General features: G+C 40.6%; 1 protein-coding gene across 1 annotated transcript; it reads right to left on the bottom strand.

Moving 5' to 3' along the window:
* Window positions 1-7,303: 7,303 nt before the first annotated feature.
* Window positions 7,304-15,802, bottom strand: LOC103721144 (la-related protein 1C-like). The gene is made up of 6 exons (XM_008811214.4): window positions 15,059-15,802; window positions 14,354-14,918; window positions 14,087-14,252; window positions 13,902-13,992; window positions 8,568-8,639; window positions 7,304-8,173 (listed from the first exon to the last, which is right to left on the bottom strand). Exons 1-6 carry the CDS (start codon window positions 15,575-15,577, stop codon window positions 7,829-7,831), a joined length of 1,758 nt encoding a protein of 585 aa, XP_008809436.1. The 5' UTR covers window positions 15,578-15,802; the 3' UTR covers window positions 7,304-7,828.
* Between the last annotated feature and the right edge of the window lie 1,876 nt (window positions 15,803-17,678).

A 17,678-nucleotide genomic window follows, 5' to 3' on the forward strand; every position in this document is an offset into this window, starting at 1 on the left:
TCTCGGCAGAGTCCGAGAACAATAACTATGAAAACCTTCCGCGATAATTCGACTATTAGCCCGCGCTCCCTACAAAGGATCCGGAAGTCAAGTTCGGAAACCCGACTAGACTCCCCCGAATAACGGCACGCTCATTGATGAGCGGGGAATTCCGATTACGGGATCGAGGCGTCGCCTCGTTGAGCCCGAGGACCCTCATCATGGGTCCGCCGCACGAAGCGGTCTTGGCGATCCAAGAGACGCCACCCCCGTTACATCCGCTCCGAGAAACGTAAGGATACGGGCTCCACCATAAGTTCGCTGAATAAAGCAACCTCGAAACGCCCAAGGGCGCGGGTCTCGCCATAAACACTCCGAGAAACACGAGGGCGCGGACGAGATTCGCCCCCTAACTCTAATGACAGACTTTACTTCCCACGTCCGAGCCCGCAAGCCGCTCGAACTCGGAAGTCGGGGGGGTAGTGTTGGGGGAATAAGATTTTTTCCCCAAGTGACACGAATGCCCCCAAGAAGCCGCACAATCGCCGACCCTGAACAGCCGAAGTCGGCGTCCGACCTCGGAACGCCCGACCTCAAGACATCCGACCTAGGAAAATCTTGATGCTCAAGGTCTACCCTTGTCAGCCACCTACTACGGCCGTACTCCTCCGAGGTCCAACTGAGGACCATACCCTGCCACTGCTTCAGCATTTATTGCGCATGGCCGCTGTAACCCTCCGGTTCACTCTACAATTAATGTGGATCTCCGGCTTACTCCACCATTAATGCGGATCTCCGGCTTACTCGACAATTAATGCGGATCTCCGGCTTACTCCACAATTAATGCGCATGGCTCCTGACATCTACGGATCCTCGGCTCTCCACGGCAAGTTAGCCCAGCAGAGTCTAGTCAATCATGATAAGTCCCCGATCTCGGCCATACCTCCGACACCGATGCAATAATTCGCCTGGCAGCGCCCCAATTCAGGTCGTACGACGACCTCACCGCCGACATCGATGTAATAATTCGCCTGACCGTGCGCCGACCTGGACAACATGCCAAGCCGTACTACGGCCTCGCCCCGTTACATCACAGGTACACCGACCCCCGCCTATAAAAGGGAACCTTGGCTTCTCAGGCGGGGGGGGGGGGGAAATTACACGCTCTACAAACACTTTATCTCCTCTTCAACACTATTTGCCCCCTCCCTGACTTGAGCGTCGGAGGGCCGGCGCCGGAAGACCCGGCCACCGGCTTGTTTGCAGGCACACCAAACGGAGGACGCCGCTCGCCGACGGATCGCCGCCCCGCCGTGAGGACCCCCAGCTCCCTCTCTCCGGCCACCCCAAGCGGAGGACGCCGCCGCCGACTGGTCGCCGCCCCGCCGTGGTGACCCGCTGCTCCCTCTCACTCGACCGAAGATTGCCCCCGGGTCCAATTTCCAGCAACACAACCCATTGCAGCTTAATTCATGATATTGTTACAGTAAATTTAATAATTATATGATAGCATCTTAATGAAGTAAAAACATGACAGCCATGTAGCTTAGTTCAGTCGAACCATTGCTATATCTAATGATCCTATTAGATTTTTGATTACCACGCTTTATTTTTTTTGTAAATCATTTATTTATTCTATGTTATTTCAGCATTGCATAATGGTAAGTATACCTAATTCTGACAATGAGTGCGATGGGCTCGATTGCTCGAAGTATGCAAACAGTCCATCCGTGCACAAAAAGTAACAATGCTCATATCCCTGCAGTGCAAGGAGCCGGTAGTGTTCTATGTGTCCAAACTTGAATGATAATCTTTCCGCTTTCTTCTTGCCGAGTTTTGCTTACCTACACTATGTTCCAAGATATGTCGGCATACATTTATCTCTAGGTCGGATAAGATGGGACATAAGTTGGATCAAAAACTCATCAACTTAAATCCAATCAATTTGTTAAATAAATCAAAATTTCAAAACTAAATCCAACATATTTATTAAACAGGTAATTCGATCCGATCTACATAACCCATAGGTTAAATGAGTCTTTAATAGATTAAATAAATTTAACTAAGTTAAGCAGATTAAAAGGATCGGATTAAACAGATCAGAAACAGATTAAATGGGTCGAATTATAATTCGATCTAATTATTAAATAAATTCAAACGAGTTAAACGGATCAGATGTTTAAATCTAAATTCAACCTATTTAATAAATAGATTTAGATGGATTGACTCATTTACAATTCAAATTTTTTTATGTCAAATCTAAATATGCTTAAAGTGGGTGTCAAATAGATAGATCGAATCATAAATTAGCATCCCTACTCGACAACTTATGCTCGCCTTCAAGGTTGTGCTTATTTCTGTCTGTCACCTTTGTCTCCTATGCACCCTTCTATGTAGTTTTATGGAGACGCCAGCTTTGCCGGCTAGGACCTTTTAAGTACGGCATTTCTCGAAACAGGTCCAATATTAGTGCTGCATCCATGGCTGCAATACGTGGAGGCCACGGGTATTCATGCCCGGCGGCAGGTGACAAGGGAGGCAGGACTCACTGCTAGCTAGCAGCCCTAATGTACGCAAAGATGAAGTCTCCAAACTTCAATAAGAACTTAGAACAAGCGTGCTTTTGGAGTGTTTGATGGTCTGAGAGAAGAAAGAGAGCAGCAGATGAAGCTAAATGTAGTAAATGACTTGTACCGAGGTCCGTGAGAGAGTACGCAGCGTTATTTATGGTATGATCGAATAAGCTATGGTCCGGAGGTGTTAAAGAAGCTCCAGCACCGGGAAAAAGAGCGTTAAAGAATGGATGGGCACGGTGTTCGCCGCTCAAAAAAGTCATGGATCTTTCCTTCTTTGTTTCTCTCCCACACCTTGGCTATATATATATATTTACACACACACACACAGAAAAAAGAAAAAAAAACTCTCTTTCCCTCAGGATCAGGAGTGAGAGAACGGGAAACCTTCCGTTTAACTATGAGACTGCCGTGCATTTTTGTGCTGCAGAGAGCTATCAATATTTAGAAATGTTGAGCGATTGTGCGAGAGCTCTCGGTTTCAGAGATGAGCGACTATCCAAGCACGCACGGCTCACTGCAGTGCAAAATATCCACCTTAGAGAGAATCCGGACTCTTTTTTTGGAAGTTCCTTCTCTTCTTTGCTCTACTGATATCTAATAGAACTAGAAAAAAGAAAGGGAAAGCTCGTTTGAACTGTAAGACACAGAGCCTAGTTTCCTACAAAAATATAAAATAAAAAGATAAAACGAAAAGAAAAAGTAGATGTTGGCTTTAGTAAGAAGACTCCTGCAATCTTGGCGTATGATACCGCGCTAGGAAAAAGGCCACGTATACCTTCTATCAAAGGTATATATATATATATATATATATATATATATATAAAGGAGGGGGCAACGGAGAGAGGAGGAAAAATACATACACTAGTTGCTTATGTACTGGTGTTTTTGTTGAAGTGAAGGCGGCTGTTGCTGCAGCATAAAATGGAGAAGGTATAGCATAAACTATGCAGTAGAATAACAAATAAATAAATAATTTTTACTAATCTCCGCCCATTGCTGTTCACGCAAGAAGATGTCATACAAGAGAGAGAAGAGATCCGAATCTTCTAACCTATGCAGGACTTGAGTGTCTGAGGTGATGGATCCACAGGCTATTTATAATACTAGGTTAGGGCTTTGTATCTTTATCAATAAGATTTATTTATAACAGTTTCCATCCATCACAGAAACTACTAGATAAATTAAATTTTATAATCTCTTTATTTGATTGGATTTAATCACCATTTAAACGAGGTTGTATTTATATTGATGTGGAAAAAATTGATCAAGTGGGCTATATCAAGTCTCTTAAAATTAGAAGACGTGCTAACATAATAAAATTAAAAGTGGAAACTTACGTGATGGACACCATCTAGGATAGAAAATATTGTTCCGAAATTAACGATGTGGTGACGAAGGCTAAAGCCAGCAAGTTCGTAACTCCCTTAATCAAGAAAACACCCACTCGGTGAAATAGAAGAAAAAGGAGCGAGAGAAGCCAATTGCAAATTTGCCCCAAATCACCCTCCAATCCGGAGATGGGACAGGGACGGTGCATAAGTATTCTGCTGGGCCAAATGCAAGGGCGAATCAACTCTCTCTCCGATATAAGATTCCAACTTTATGAGCATGCGACACCACCACCTTGGCACCTGTGGGAGTTTTGAGGCCACTCGAGGGAGCATAAATGCTCCCCCATCATGTCATGACTCATGACCCATCCAAATGGCAGGACTTTTCTTCTACAAGACCAATTCATGTTTGACATGTTAGTTTGTGAGGCTGGAGAGTTGAGCTGCTCTTCTAGTGGAGAACGGTGGCTTGTTAGGGTTGTTTGCTTCTCTATTTATATATTTGGTAATGGAGGTCCATGTCGTCAACACGACTACGATAACCTTTCCCCATACAATCCCAATGCTGTTTAATCTTGGTAAAGACCGCATATATTGATACAACTACTAGAGACTTTACCAACTTTATCAACTAGTATTTTATCCGGTTTGTTGGTCAAAATGCCTAATTATTATCATTGAAGGGGATAGAAAGAGAGACCCACTGCACTATATAACCAAGATTCCAATACTTAGAGATGCGCCATCCAGATTTCAAATCCAGAAAATGCCTGTTATTATAACTTCTTATTATTACAAGGAAGTTTAAGAAGGTGAGAGAAAAATATATGTTAAAAGTTATGGTAGCATTGGGACGCCTAGAGATCCAACTAGAGGATAATTTTTTGAAGGTTGAACTAGAGAAAAATAAAGAAGGGATGGCTTTGACTATGCCACAACCAAGCTAAACTAGGTTATTTCTATGACAGTCTAAAACCTCACCCAAAAAAATTAGCTAAGAAAGTATGATTTAGATTTTTTGGCTTTGTATAATATCCAAATTCTACCTAGTATATAAAAATATGAGACTAAACAAACACCGGTATATATCCTCATATATTTCTTCTATTTAAGTCGTCCTCACCGAGTTAAGAGTCCAAATCTAATTATAAACATCACGATCAATATGTAATCAAACCAAATGGATCTGTACTATAGTACCCTTTAGTCTATATAGGGCATGAATGGAATTCACTCTAAATACTATTTATAACAATTCATGATCTTACTGGAAAAGGCTAGCCGATAAAGTGTTATTTGAATTCTTTGACCTATATAAGTACTCCAAATTTACCCAACATATAGTCAATATAGGACTAAATAAAGACATGAAAGGACCTTGCAATTTTCCCCAAGAATTAGAGTAAACCGTCATTAGCAAGTGCAATAAAGTGTTATTTGAGTTTTTTATGAACCCCCACATCACCACAATGCTAGAAGGTACAAATCACTTCAGTCCGTCCGTTCTGAGTCTCGATCTGAGTTATTATTTATATTTAATCAAGAAGGAGATTTTATTTTTCGGCTCCAGGCGTGCTAAAGGATGAAGTTAACAAGGGCCAAGATAATGGACCTGTCGCAGGATCTAAAAGGTGATTTCATTTTCACTCCACAGGAATGCATGCCGGGTCCAAGGATCAGATTTACCTAAACAAGATTGAGCTAAAACAGGTGAGTAAGGAGGACAAAGGCCTCTTCAGATAATCCGGCATTCCTGTCATGCCACATGGGCTGCTTTCCTGGAAGTATACTGATTGCCTGAGCCAAGAGTAGAGCAAGAAGGGTAGTTTTAGCGTATCATCTTGAACTAGCGTCCACAAGATAACTTTCCAACTAAAGACTTGTTTGGATAATTGGACTAAAAATCTTACTGAATTCAGGCGCCTGTAATCCTATGGTTTTACTGGTTGAATGGGCCCAATCTACAAATCCAATAAAATTTTGGAGCAGAATCATCCAGACAGACCTTAAAAGAAAGTAAAACTTTCCTAATTTACAGTTCACTTGCATGCCCCTGCATCCCTCTTTATTAACAAACAACCGCACTAGGCAGCAGGGCAGCAACAGGAGGCACGAGTATACAGGCTGGTGAAAGGCAAAAAATCCAGCAGCTTTTGCCTTGCCAACCATAGACATTTGTACCTCAAACATATAGCTTTGTTTTTTTCTTCTTTTCTCCCCCCCCCCCAATCACACCTGATCAAACCTCCCATCCATGGACCAGCATTAGAGAAGCTGACCATTACAGTATACATCCCTGACCTGCAGATTGCCAACAGTTGTTAGCTCCATGGTTGGCATCCCTCGTCATGGTAGAGGAGATGCTGCACATGAACCCCATTTAAGTCTCTTGGCTCGAGCAGGCAAAACATTAGCATGGTTCAGATGGTAGTAATCCATTTGTCTGCAGGACCATGCACGTTCACACAACTTCTATGCAAATGGATGGTAAAAAGAAATAAACAAAAGAAATATTCACAAATTAAACAGCAACTCTTTTAACTTTTTTTCCCCTTTTCATCAACTAGCTTACACCACTAAATGTACACCTTGCTCGAGTCGCAGAGCAGGAAAGCCCATTGTTTGACCAGACCATACTAGGCTACTGCATCCATATCCGAAGCACCCTCACATAAGAAAGGTTGGGACTCCCATCTGATTCCGGTCATGAAACTGCAATTCTAAACTAAAACCGTGCAACCACAAACCCATCAGCCTAGATCCCATTATAAGAAGAATTTACAAAGACAAACATCGAACTTATGTTTCTAGGTACCTCGATCCCACAACCATAGCTATCCTTTTCACCGGTTTATTTTGTGTTTTTTCTGTTCTTTTTTTTGCCCAAGAACTGGAGAAGGGGTCATCAGGGTGAACTACCATGACAGAACACAGATTCATTATTTTTATTCATTATTTATTTTTATGAATCTATTAAATTGTAAATATGAAAAATTTCAATTCTATGATTTCAGCGAGCTAACTTCAAGTACACACACCCGTAAAACCTGACTCTTGATGTCAGAAATTAATTAAAGTCAGAAGATCATGACTTTGCTGTCGGTCCAAATGCACTCTCGGGAAAATCATCTATAGATACCAGTGTCAGGATGCAGACAACCCATTACTAGCCCAGGAAACATCTGACCACATCATACCATCCGGCTAGAGTTCCAAAAAAGATTTAACTACTGTAATCAACACAGGGAAAACCCATACCCAGTGCTGATAATTCAAGAAAGATAATTCAGGAAACCTCTGCTTGCTCCATAAAGCACATAAACCAGAACTTCCATATTTTAACTATAAAAGCAAACAGACCAACCGTTATTAATAGAGACATGCACTGTTAAACGCAATAACCAAGTACTCATGCAGTAAGTCTTTAACTACTAATAAAAAAAACTCTATATATATGAGAATATGTTCTGATGTACCGAAACAGAAAGGGTAAAAGAAAAAAAGTCCTCAAGGAAGTGCAGATATGTTATGAATTCCAGCCCTCAGATCCCAAAATGATGAAGTTAAAATCCTCCCCAAAAAATGGAGGTTCACAGCAAAAAAGATGACCTTAAGACAACAGTTTAAGGACAGCCCAGTGACCAAGCATGGTAATGAGATATCACCATCAGCAAGCACCACTCTACCCAAGCAAAATTATGACCTCATACTTGTAACTCTGGCTACCTTCGTCTTTCTTTTCTTTTCTTTTCTTTTCTTTTCTTTTTCCATCTTCCACTTTCTTTTTTTTTATTTTCATTTTTTATTTAATAATTTTTTAGCTGAGAAAACAACACTTCCATGTTTGGACAAAGCAAGTATCTTACCTGGCAAAATAAAACTTTGCCTCTCCTGTTGACTCCCTCCCTCACGTTTTAACCTTCCTCTGGCGAAAACAGATTCCTATAATGTGTCGCTCCTGACTAGACTTCTTCCTGACTTGGAATAATCAGAATTTATGTGTCCAGTGACTTGCCCATTTCCATCTCCACTAAGATCGCCCACCACGTGCAACTGGTTATTCAAATTCCCAGATGCTGATCTAATAAGAACTACCTCAGTATGAGTTGAGCCCCTCATGCTATTGTGGTTAGATGCCCCTTCAAGTTCAACAGCTTGCAACTGAGCCACCAGGGTATCGTAGTCTGATGTTGCTGGTGACTGCAGGCCAGGAACAGTTCCAAAATGATTGGGAGATGGGGGCAGCACCCAATTCATCCAGTCATTGCGCTTCCTTATTTTTTCACCCTGTGTCAAGGTATGTGTAAGAGTGAAAAGGGAGATGAATGGTAGTAAAATGAGAGGAAGAAAAGATAAGGTCCTGCAAGAGAAGCTGACTAGTTAATTTGAAAAGGAAACGGAAGACAAGAAAGAGAAAAAGATCCAATGATTAGATTCAGGATAATGACATGTTTAGCGTGAAAGCAAGCCATCCTTCATGTTCCACTGCTCTACTTCTTACCCTTCTCTTTATACAGTAGCACATCAACAGGGCCAGTAAAAGTAATCAAACTAATTAGTAGTAGATGACATAATTTGCATTTAACAAATTAATAGCTTGTTATATGACATTCTATTTTGAGTGGAAAACAACTATTAGAACCTAATCAAATTTTAATAAAATAATTAAATAAAAATATACCTGTACTTCCACTACATCCGACAGCCGTATGGTATCCAAAATATACTGTATGTTATTTGTGAATTGCTTGACCTGCACAACATTGCACGAACATACATAAGATAGAAATGGAGATTTCCCAAACTTAATAAAAATAACAAAATCAAGCAGAGAAGTGCATGTACCAATGAAAAAGAAATCACCCTAGTTGCAAAATGCAAAACCTAGTTACATGATTTTATGGTTCAGTAACCATCTTAAACAGAATGCCTCTATTAGGCAACATTTAATGGATTCTGTCCTGTACTTGTATTCATCCTGTGCTCCATCAACATTAGCATCTTCACAACTTATGCTTAGATTCAAAAACGAGCCACGGAGCTGCAATATGGTCCATACCTACTACTTCACATGGTTCTACAGCTGCCGTAGCCAAGCATGTGGCCTAGAAATGTTCAGGCCAGACAACTTTGATAGGTCCATACCCTATAATAGGTAAATGAAACCAAAAGAGACTAATTTACAGATGCCCAATTGAGGCCATGAAAAGTTCATAACAAATAGATAGATTAAAAGTTGCCACTAAAATAAACATAAGACTCTTAATTAGGTAATTACTTTTAAGTTTGAACAAGGCAAGGACATTTGCAATTGAAAAACATGCTTTCCAAGTCCTGTGAAGGACCGTGAGATCTACAGACGATGATATCTGAAGTCTAATTATCATTGGTCTAAGCTGGGAATAAGATTTTTGGCTTTCGTGTGATAAAAGAGCACCCACTCCTAACTACAAAAACGGCTGCAATGGAGACATTTTGGGAGATCTGTAGGCTATACCTTCATAGAGACAAGACTGAATGATTTACTGGTAACTATATAAAGCCAGAATTATGGGCATACATGGATATCAGAATGATCAAATGACCCCTCATTCAATCTAGCTGCAGGTAGAGATTTCACTATGATACATAAAAAACCATAGGATACCATAAAGTTGGCTTTCAAGATTACAGATACCATTTTAGCTAGAAGCTAAAAAATTTAAAATTATATTAATGGCATTACAAATCTAGCAAACAAAACCTCAACTTCATCAGACTTGTATAATAAAAACCAATTACCACTAAATCTTAAAAATAAATAAATATATGGAAAAAGCTGAAAAGCTATCCTTGAGTACAACATTACAATAAATCTGTGATCTTATCTATAAATGGGTACAGAGCAGTTCTGAGTAAGTGACTATCAATTTTAGTGTTTTAATAACCAATTTTAGTTTTCTATTACTGTTGTTTCTCTTAACAATGTAAGAGACCATGATTTAGTGACGTCAAAATGGTAAGATACAATGATAGAAGAAACAATCTGAATTGCCATGTAAAAACTGCAGCCATGTGGTATCAATAATTGCAGAAAGAGAATGCAAACAGTTTCGCAACTTGGAAAACTTTTTACAAGATGTTTACAGATGCACAACAAAATGGAATTACACTTTCGCATATGTAATATATGGGATTGGTCCAGATAGGAAGAGTAGCTCAGATAAGGATTTAAGGAGCCCTCATATAAGAAAATCTGATTAAAAGATGCAAACTTAATTACAAGCATGCAAGGTTTCAATATGTGCGTAAATGATAATAAGGAGTAGAACTTCCATAAGAAAGTCTAGGCATGGGAGTGAGATTATAGAGCAAGTGAAGCACTTTGCGTATTTAGCTATTTTGTGCATAATAAATCCAGAGAATGAATGCAACCACACTAGGGAATTTCTACGTCATCAATATTGACCTAAAGCACTTCATTTGTCTTCGTACTTAGGTTTGTAAGTTTTTTCACATGAAGATAAACCAAATTATATACAATAATGTAAAATGCAGGATCCCCCCAATATCAGCAACTCTTTAACAAGTACGACTGCTGTACAACAGAAACAAACATGACATGCACAAAAAACACATGGAAGCACCATAATAATCTCTGCCACACTTAGACAGTCACAAACCCAGCAAAATGTAACACAGCACACAATCCAATAGCAACCGGTCATTGTCACACACACAAACAGGAGGCACAGTCACATAGGCACACCTTTTCTGCGCCTCATCACCCAATGAGCAGCGCTTCTTAAGTGCCTTGATGAGGCCACCTCACCTTGAGGTAGGCAAGGTGTTCAGGTTTTACCTGAGCATGTCTTGAGCCTCATGCACACCTCTAACAAAGTAGATATTTCCACTTTGCAGTATTTGCAAACATAATGGAAGTATTCGACCTTCAAAACATTTGGAAATGTTTTTGTTGTAGAATATATTATTGAATAAGCTAGTCAATCATAATCAAGATGTTGCTAACATTTGCCCAAGCAACTTCTTCTAAACAAGCTTTTCTTATTTTTCTAATCCATATAAGCAAGTAAGACGCATGATATTCTACCTCAAGAGCATCGTATGCAATCTAGAGCCAATCCAAGCAAATTTTTACCAATTCCTTGAACCACTACACATGGAACCCAAACAGTGGTTTGATGCATGAAAAGGAAATGGTGCTTGCAGGAAATCACTGTTTTTTAAATGTTAATACCATATATGGATGAGGTTTGAACAGCAAGAGCAAAACTTTGATTTGAAATAGCAAATTTGGGTTCTTAGGATTTAGAATTGGATATGATCTGTAAGGAAGAAGACAGATTTGTTGTTAGGTTTATCATATAATATTTTTTAAGTGCTCATAAATCATGTGTGTTACAAGAAGAAAGAAAGGAAAAATGCAGGAAATATCAGGCCAATCAATGATAATCTTCTTTTTGATATCAAAAATATCAACAACAATCTGTCCATAAATCATTCATTCTCTTTTTTTCTTTTTAATCTCTGTTTTATGATCCAGTTTACCATATATTCCATAAATTTTAGTACTAAGGCCACTCTTTAAAGAAGAAGAGGTTGCTTGTAATAGCTGGACTTCTCCTAATCATTCATTTTAATGTATACAATCAGATGCTTAAAAAATATATATGTAGTAAGAAAAGCTGTCCGTAATCAGCATCTAAACCCAGTATAATTGTTAATATTTCTTAAAATGCATACAAGTGTTGACGACACAACACAAACAAGGAGATGTTTACGGGTGTAACACAAGGTTTGACAAATTGATTTTGGTTAACCCAATCATGTTTTGGATTCAAAATTTTGGTGGTTTGCACTTTTTTGGTCCAAATTCCCAACACTTTGGTCAAAATAAATCAGACAGTCAAACAAACAGAAATAAAAGAAATCAAGCTAAGAAAATACATGCTCTGCAATATTTATGTATTTTGTATTGTATAAAATCACAGGGTGTGTGATTTGATTTTTCTCAAACTGAAACTATGATATTATAAAACATATAAAAAGCATACACTATAATTTTATAGCATATAATTTTAATAAAATTCTATAATATCTATCTCAAATCCATAGGTAAGCAAGGTGCCACACTCAAACCAGCACCACCACCCTAAAAAGGAAAAATCCTTAATTTATATGGGAAGTTAATGCATTCTGATGCTCTAGTATAACATAAAAAGGTCGATGACTTTCTTTTACAAAAGACGGCTCAATGGCCAAAGATTTGGACAAAGAACTACATGTGGCTAAGCTGTATGTAAACAAGTGGAAAAGCTAGTATAACTGCATCCTAGTAAATTTAGTATAACTACTTTCTTCCAGACGATGCAAACTTTAGGTTACAAAGAAGTGTATGATGCACCTTAAGTGTAAATAGGAGCAGGTATGCGCACAAGATAAAAATTCCTGAGCAAGCAGCGGACCTAAGATAATGTAGTCTGGTAACAAAGGCTGGCTCCCATTACTAGATTGAGGGACTCATTATAGTTTATTTGGTCCATCAAATCAAGCCTATCAACCACAAACACTAAACAATCCTAAAATTAATGTTATACCTTCCTAATTCCAAAAGAATCCCAAGAGACCCTTAACAGAAGGAAATAGCAATTTATTGTAGCACTCAGTAAAAACTGAAGTTATGTAAATAGCAAAGCATAATCATATTCCAAAATAACTATCAACCATCTGATTAGTACCAAAAATAATCCTAAAATATTCTTAATAGAAAAAAATTAAAAAGTATTTTAGCACAAAATAGAAAAAGCAGAACGTACACTCATTCCCAGTCTAACTACCAACCAACTCACTAATAAACAAAAAATTTTCGCTCTGATAGGTGACCTTTCTCACATGCCCTTTTTTTACATGTGTTCTAATGTTTTTGGTCAATGTAACAAAGAATTTTGAATTTATGAAAATATGATTTCTTTCATGAACTGAAGTGGTAGGTGAAACAGACAACAATTTTTACTAAGCAGAAGTTCCTTTGCTCAAAAGATCGGTGGTTGAGTTCTTAAAAATCCATTATATTGAGCTTATTGCTAACTTTCCTGCATAATCAGAACCGATGAATCAAGATCAGCTGATGAACAAATGCTACTGGAACTAGTTATTCCTCTTGCAATGTATTTGATAATTTTCCTTGAACCAAATTCGAGGGCATAAAGAAATAGAACTGCAGATTGATGGTCATAAGCAAAATTCACAAGAGCAAACAAATGTATCAGTCAGCATATGAGCCATAGGAGTCAGCTTAAACATCCTTTCTTAGTGCTGACTGTGGCACCTTATGAATAGCTTTATATGGGATGAGATGGCCCTTGTGATGACCAATGAATACAGTGGTCCAGAAAACAAAAGACTGAGGTGATGGATCTAAGGACAAACATATGCAAGTTCCGTTGTGCACTCATGCATGACTGCATATAATTCCCGTTGTCATGATCTATCTGTCATATTGTGTGTATGTATAATGAGTAGTCTTCAAGTTCAACAAGTTGGAAGAACTCATCGAGGGAGAGAGTCGAATAATCTTAAGATTCAAGAGTGGAATCAATCAAGACCATCTAAAGCAAATACTGGAGTTCGGTCTGTGCCGTCTCCAAGTCATGTTTCCAAGCTACGACTTCATTTGCTCTATATATTTTTTCTCACTCATAAGAGTTCACCTTAAGGTCTAACCTACTCATGCCTCTTATTTAAGTGCATGATGTTGCATTCCTGCTTCATTCTCACTCATTCTTAGCAGCATACGCATACACATCCATATATTATACACTAATATCAAAAGATTAGTGGTGCAGGTGAGCTTGAAAAGAAGTTCAGTCTCATAAACGGCCATACATACTAAAATCTGTAAAAAAGCAAGCTTCTACTAATAAACCACAGCACTTCCAAAAAAGAGGCCAAAAAAACACTAACACGCACCTGCGTGCACAATAGGACAGTACAGTAAGTGTCCGAAATAACTCACCCTGTTGAAACCAGCAATCAAGGTTATAGGAACCCAGCCCTGCTCGTCCATGTTCCGCCGCAAGTAAATGTCCTTGCACAAATTATCAGAACTGCACGAAAAAAGAAAAACGAAGAAGAAATACTAACTTAAACAAATACTTCATGAGTCACTAGAAAGATTACATTTATGGACTAGGGAATCACCTGAAGTAGTAATTTATCTGCTTCAGTAACATAGCGCGCTGAGGATCTATCGCCGCTGGGGAAAACACTGCAGGGGGTGCTGCTGCTGGATGAGCAATAAACGGCAAACCACTGAGAGTCTCAGGAGGTGGGGGTGTTGCCACATAGTACACAGGAGAAGGCATATCTAACAAGGAGACCAAGATCGCAGTTATAAACAATGAATCTCAACGCCACATGGGAGGATATATTACCACGAACCAACCATAGAGAGTGCATGAAACTCACCAGGGTAGCCGACAGGATTCCCAAAAGGTCGGACCTGGGGCGGTGGGCTGAGAAACGGTGGCGGAGGCGGTCTGGGGTACGGTCGCACACCCCGCTGCTGCGCGCTGGCATCTCTGCTGCCAAAACCCCGAGGACCCCACACGAAGCTCCCGCGATCCTGATCGCGTCGGCTTCCAAAGCTGCCGCGGTGGGACCCGCCGCCGCCACCCCGCCGGTTGCCGCCGTAACCCCGATGGTGATCATTCCAACCATGTTGCTGAGGTGCGAAACCACCCCCCCTGGTGCCACGGTCCCAGTTGCTGTTGCCGCTGCTCTTGCTGGGGAGGTCTCCGGGAGATGGTTCTGGGATGGTCTCTCTGTCTGGAGTGATCTGAGTCGCCGCTGCCGAAGCCGGCGGCGGAGATTGTAGTGCCGGCGCACCATTGACCGGTGTACCGCTGCTACTTCCGCTGCCACTACCACGCTTGTTGGGTTTCTGGCGAACAGGAGAAGCGACATGGTTTGTGGTCGAATTCAGGTTCATATTGTTCGAATTCGGCCTCGGAGGAGTTGATATCACGGGCCCCTAATTCCAAAAGATTGTATGCATATATACACAAACCAACATATGAAGTTAAAAGAAGAGCATGCATCGCTATTGATCTCGACTTTTTTTGTTTCTTTCTGAAATACTATTGAAATTTCAAGAAAGTTTAGAGATCTCACAGGGGGAGCAGAGACTGTTCCATCGGAAGAACCCTTGAGAGTATTGGGGGATGACGATTTGGGGGAGGCCTTGGTGGACTCGGAGAGAGGGGGCCAGGACACCGCCCCCATGACAGGACCAACCTCGATCGAGCCGTTGGATGGCCTTTGCCAAGCAGGCTTCTTCCCTCGGGCGGCGGCGGCGGCGGAGGAGGAGGAGGAGGAGGAGACGGAGACGGAGGCGGAGGCCGCAGCATTACCGTTGCACCCGTGCTCCGGTTCATCCGATGGCATCGAGGACTGAGGAACGGTGCCGGACGATGAGGCCACGTTCTCGGATGGCACCGGAGGGGAGCGATCGGATGGCTCCGGCGGGAGGATCGCGGCGGCCGAAGGCGGGGGAGATGAGGGGGACGCGACGGCGATGGCGGGCTCGGGATCGCCGCGGAGGACGTGGGTCCACGGGAAGGAGGGGCCGCGGGAGGGACGGGCGGAGCCGGGGGAGTGAGGGATTGAGGAGAAATCGGCAGCGAAGGCCATAGGGGCGGGCGGAAGCTAGGGTTAGGGTTCCGATCGGGAGCTCCGGCGAGGGGAAGGGAGGGGGGCTTAGGGTTTTTTCGGGGGTTTTCTCTCAGTGATGCATAGTTTCCGAATACGACGAGGACTCGAAGATCCGATCAGGGGCACGTACGAACGAGGGAGATTCTCTCTCCTCCCTCTCTCTCCCTGCCTCGTTGTGTGTCGCTCTCGCCCCCTTCTCTTTGCTCCTTTCTTTCCTTGTCCGCTTCGCCGAATAAAAACCAAATAAAAAAATTCTCTTTTCTGTTGTGAAATAACCTAACGTTTTCCAGCTTATTACTACGACTTGCCCGAACCCGCCTGACCGGAGAGGTGATATTTTCCGCTTTCTGCTTTCATGCTGTAAAGAATTGATGATATTTTCCTATGCCAAAACATAATTGCACCCATTTAAGTTGTATAATTTAATACCTACAAGATTAAATATTTTTTTTTTACTTGATTCAGCTGCTTTACAAAACTCTTGAGTAAATATATCCACTCAAATTAGTCGCAAATTTTTTTTAAAAGTTTCTCAATAGAATAAAAATTTTCCACAACTTCGATCCAACATGGTCTACTACAAAAGAAGCTATTCAGTCTGTCATCCTATTATCCTTTCTGAAAACATGCGTGACAATATATGAGGTGATGTACCATTTAAGTTTCCAAATATCTATCATTGAGGGATAAATAAGCTTCTGATCATGTGCCTCAAAGGTAATCCAAAAAATAATAGTCTTGTAGTCCTCTTCCAATATAGTATGATCTACATGTAAAACTGTGATGGCATAAATCAAACCATCTTATATAGTTGTCATTTCAACTAGTGGGACTATCGTGTCATAAATGGAAGAGCCGCCGGCTACAATAATCACTAACCTAGAGTCCCAAGTAACAAAACTAACTCCATCAATTGTACTTCTATTCTTCATATTATCATCGAAGTTGATTTTGAGAAAGCTGGAGAATCCTAAGTGAAATAAACGACATGGGATGCAGAGATGCTTGCGGGGAACCTTGGATTTTTCTAACTCCTATCAACACCTCCGATGATCCAGCTTGTATGAAGTCAGAGGCATGTTGTAATGCTCTCAACATAGTAACTAGAAGGCTTTTGCTGATTTTTTTTTCCTGAGCCTTTTGTTACAGGCTAACCATATACCATAAGTGGTGTAGCATAATAAAATTGACCTCCAATCATCTACCTGTCTAGATGAAAACCTCCAAGTTCCAAGGGTGGGAGGATACAGACAAAATAGCTGAAGGCCAGTCTCCAAATTTGCATAGCTTTGGGGCACTTGAGTCATACATAATCAACTTATTCTTCAATCTCCATACAGTGTTCACAAAAAGAGGAAAAGTAATACCTCTATAGTGAAGAATCTTTTTGTATGGTAATCGATTCCAAACCAGTTTCTAAAGAAACAATGCCTCTTTTGGATGAATTCCTACTTTCCACACCCATCATGCATCGCTCTAACGCCCTGCAGAATCACTGAATAAAGAGTAAAGCTCCCTAACTTTGACTCTTAGTCCTCTGGAGCCTTTCCATCTAAAAGTCTACCGAGTCTTCCAACAGAATCACAATGAAAAACACTTGGGAGCTAAGCTTATCTCCAAAGCACTGATCGATGAGTTCTTTGTTCTACTTCTTTCTTCGACGACCATCAAGTCATATACCACGGAACTGTAGAGATCTAGGGGTCATTTAACACACTAATGGTCCTCCATTCCCCAACCATCCATCTAAAACTGAATGCAAGCATAGGAGTATATGCACAAAGAGCTCTCCAAATAAATGATTATTGATCGATATCAATTTCATGACCATATAAATAATATTTCATCTATCCATCTAGCTAAGTTGACATAAATAAAAAAAGCAAAATCAATGAACAGAACAACTATAGCCTAGTTTTTTTTCCAACAACTACAATGGGCTAGTATAAGCATTGAGAAGAAAGATGTCATTCCGTGGATTGAAATCCTGTGGACATAACCCTAGTTGTTTACCAAATAATAAAAATGATTACAAATTATTTTAATAATCATACAAAATTTCTATGTAGGTTAATTTGGT

The sequence above is a fragment of the Phoenix dactylifera genome, chromosome 5 (assembly GCF_009389715.1).
Source record: "Phoenix dactylifera cultivar Barhee BC4 chromosome 5, palm_55x_up_171113_PBpolish2nd_filt_p, whole genome shotgun sequence".
Classification (NCBI taxonomy): domain Eukaryota; kingdom Viridiplantae; phylum Streptophyta; class Magnoliopsida; order Arecales; family Arecaceae; genus Phoenix; species Phoenix dactylifera.

Bases quoted from the DNA above. Each gene is read 5' to 3' on its own strand.
- LOC103721144 (XM_008811214.4), bottom strand. From the start codon at position 15,577: ATGGCCTTCGCTGCCGATTTCTCCTCAATCCCTCACTCCCCCGGCTCC. The intron at 14,253-14,353 runs GTGAGTTTCATG...TCTCCTTGTTAG, and splicing joins GAATCCTGTCGGCTACCCTG to ATATGCCTTCTCCTGTGTAC. The intron at 8,174-8,567 runs GTATATTTTTAT...ACCTTGACACAG, and splicing joins CGGATGTAGTGGAAGTACAG to GGTGAAAAAATAAGGAAGCG.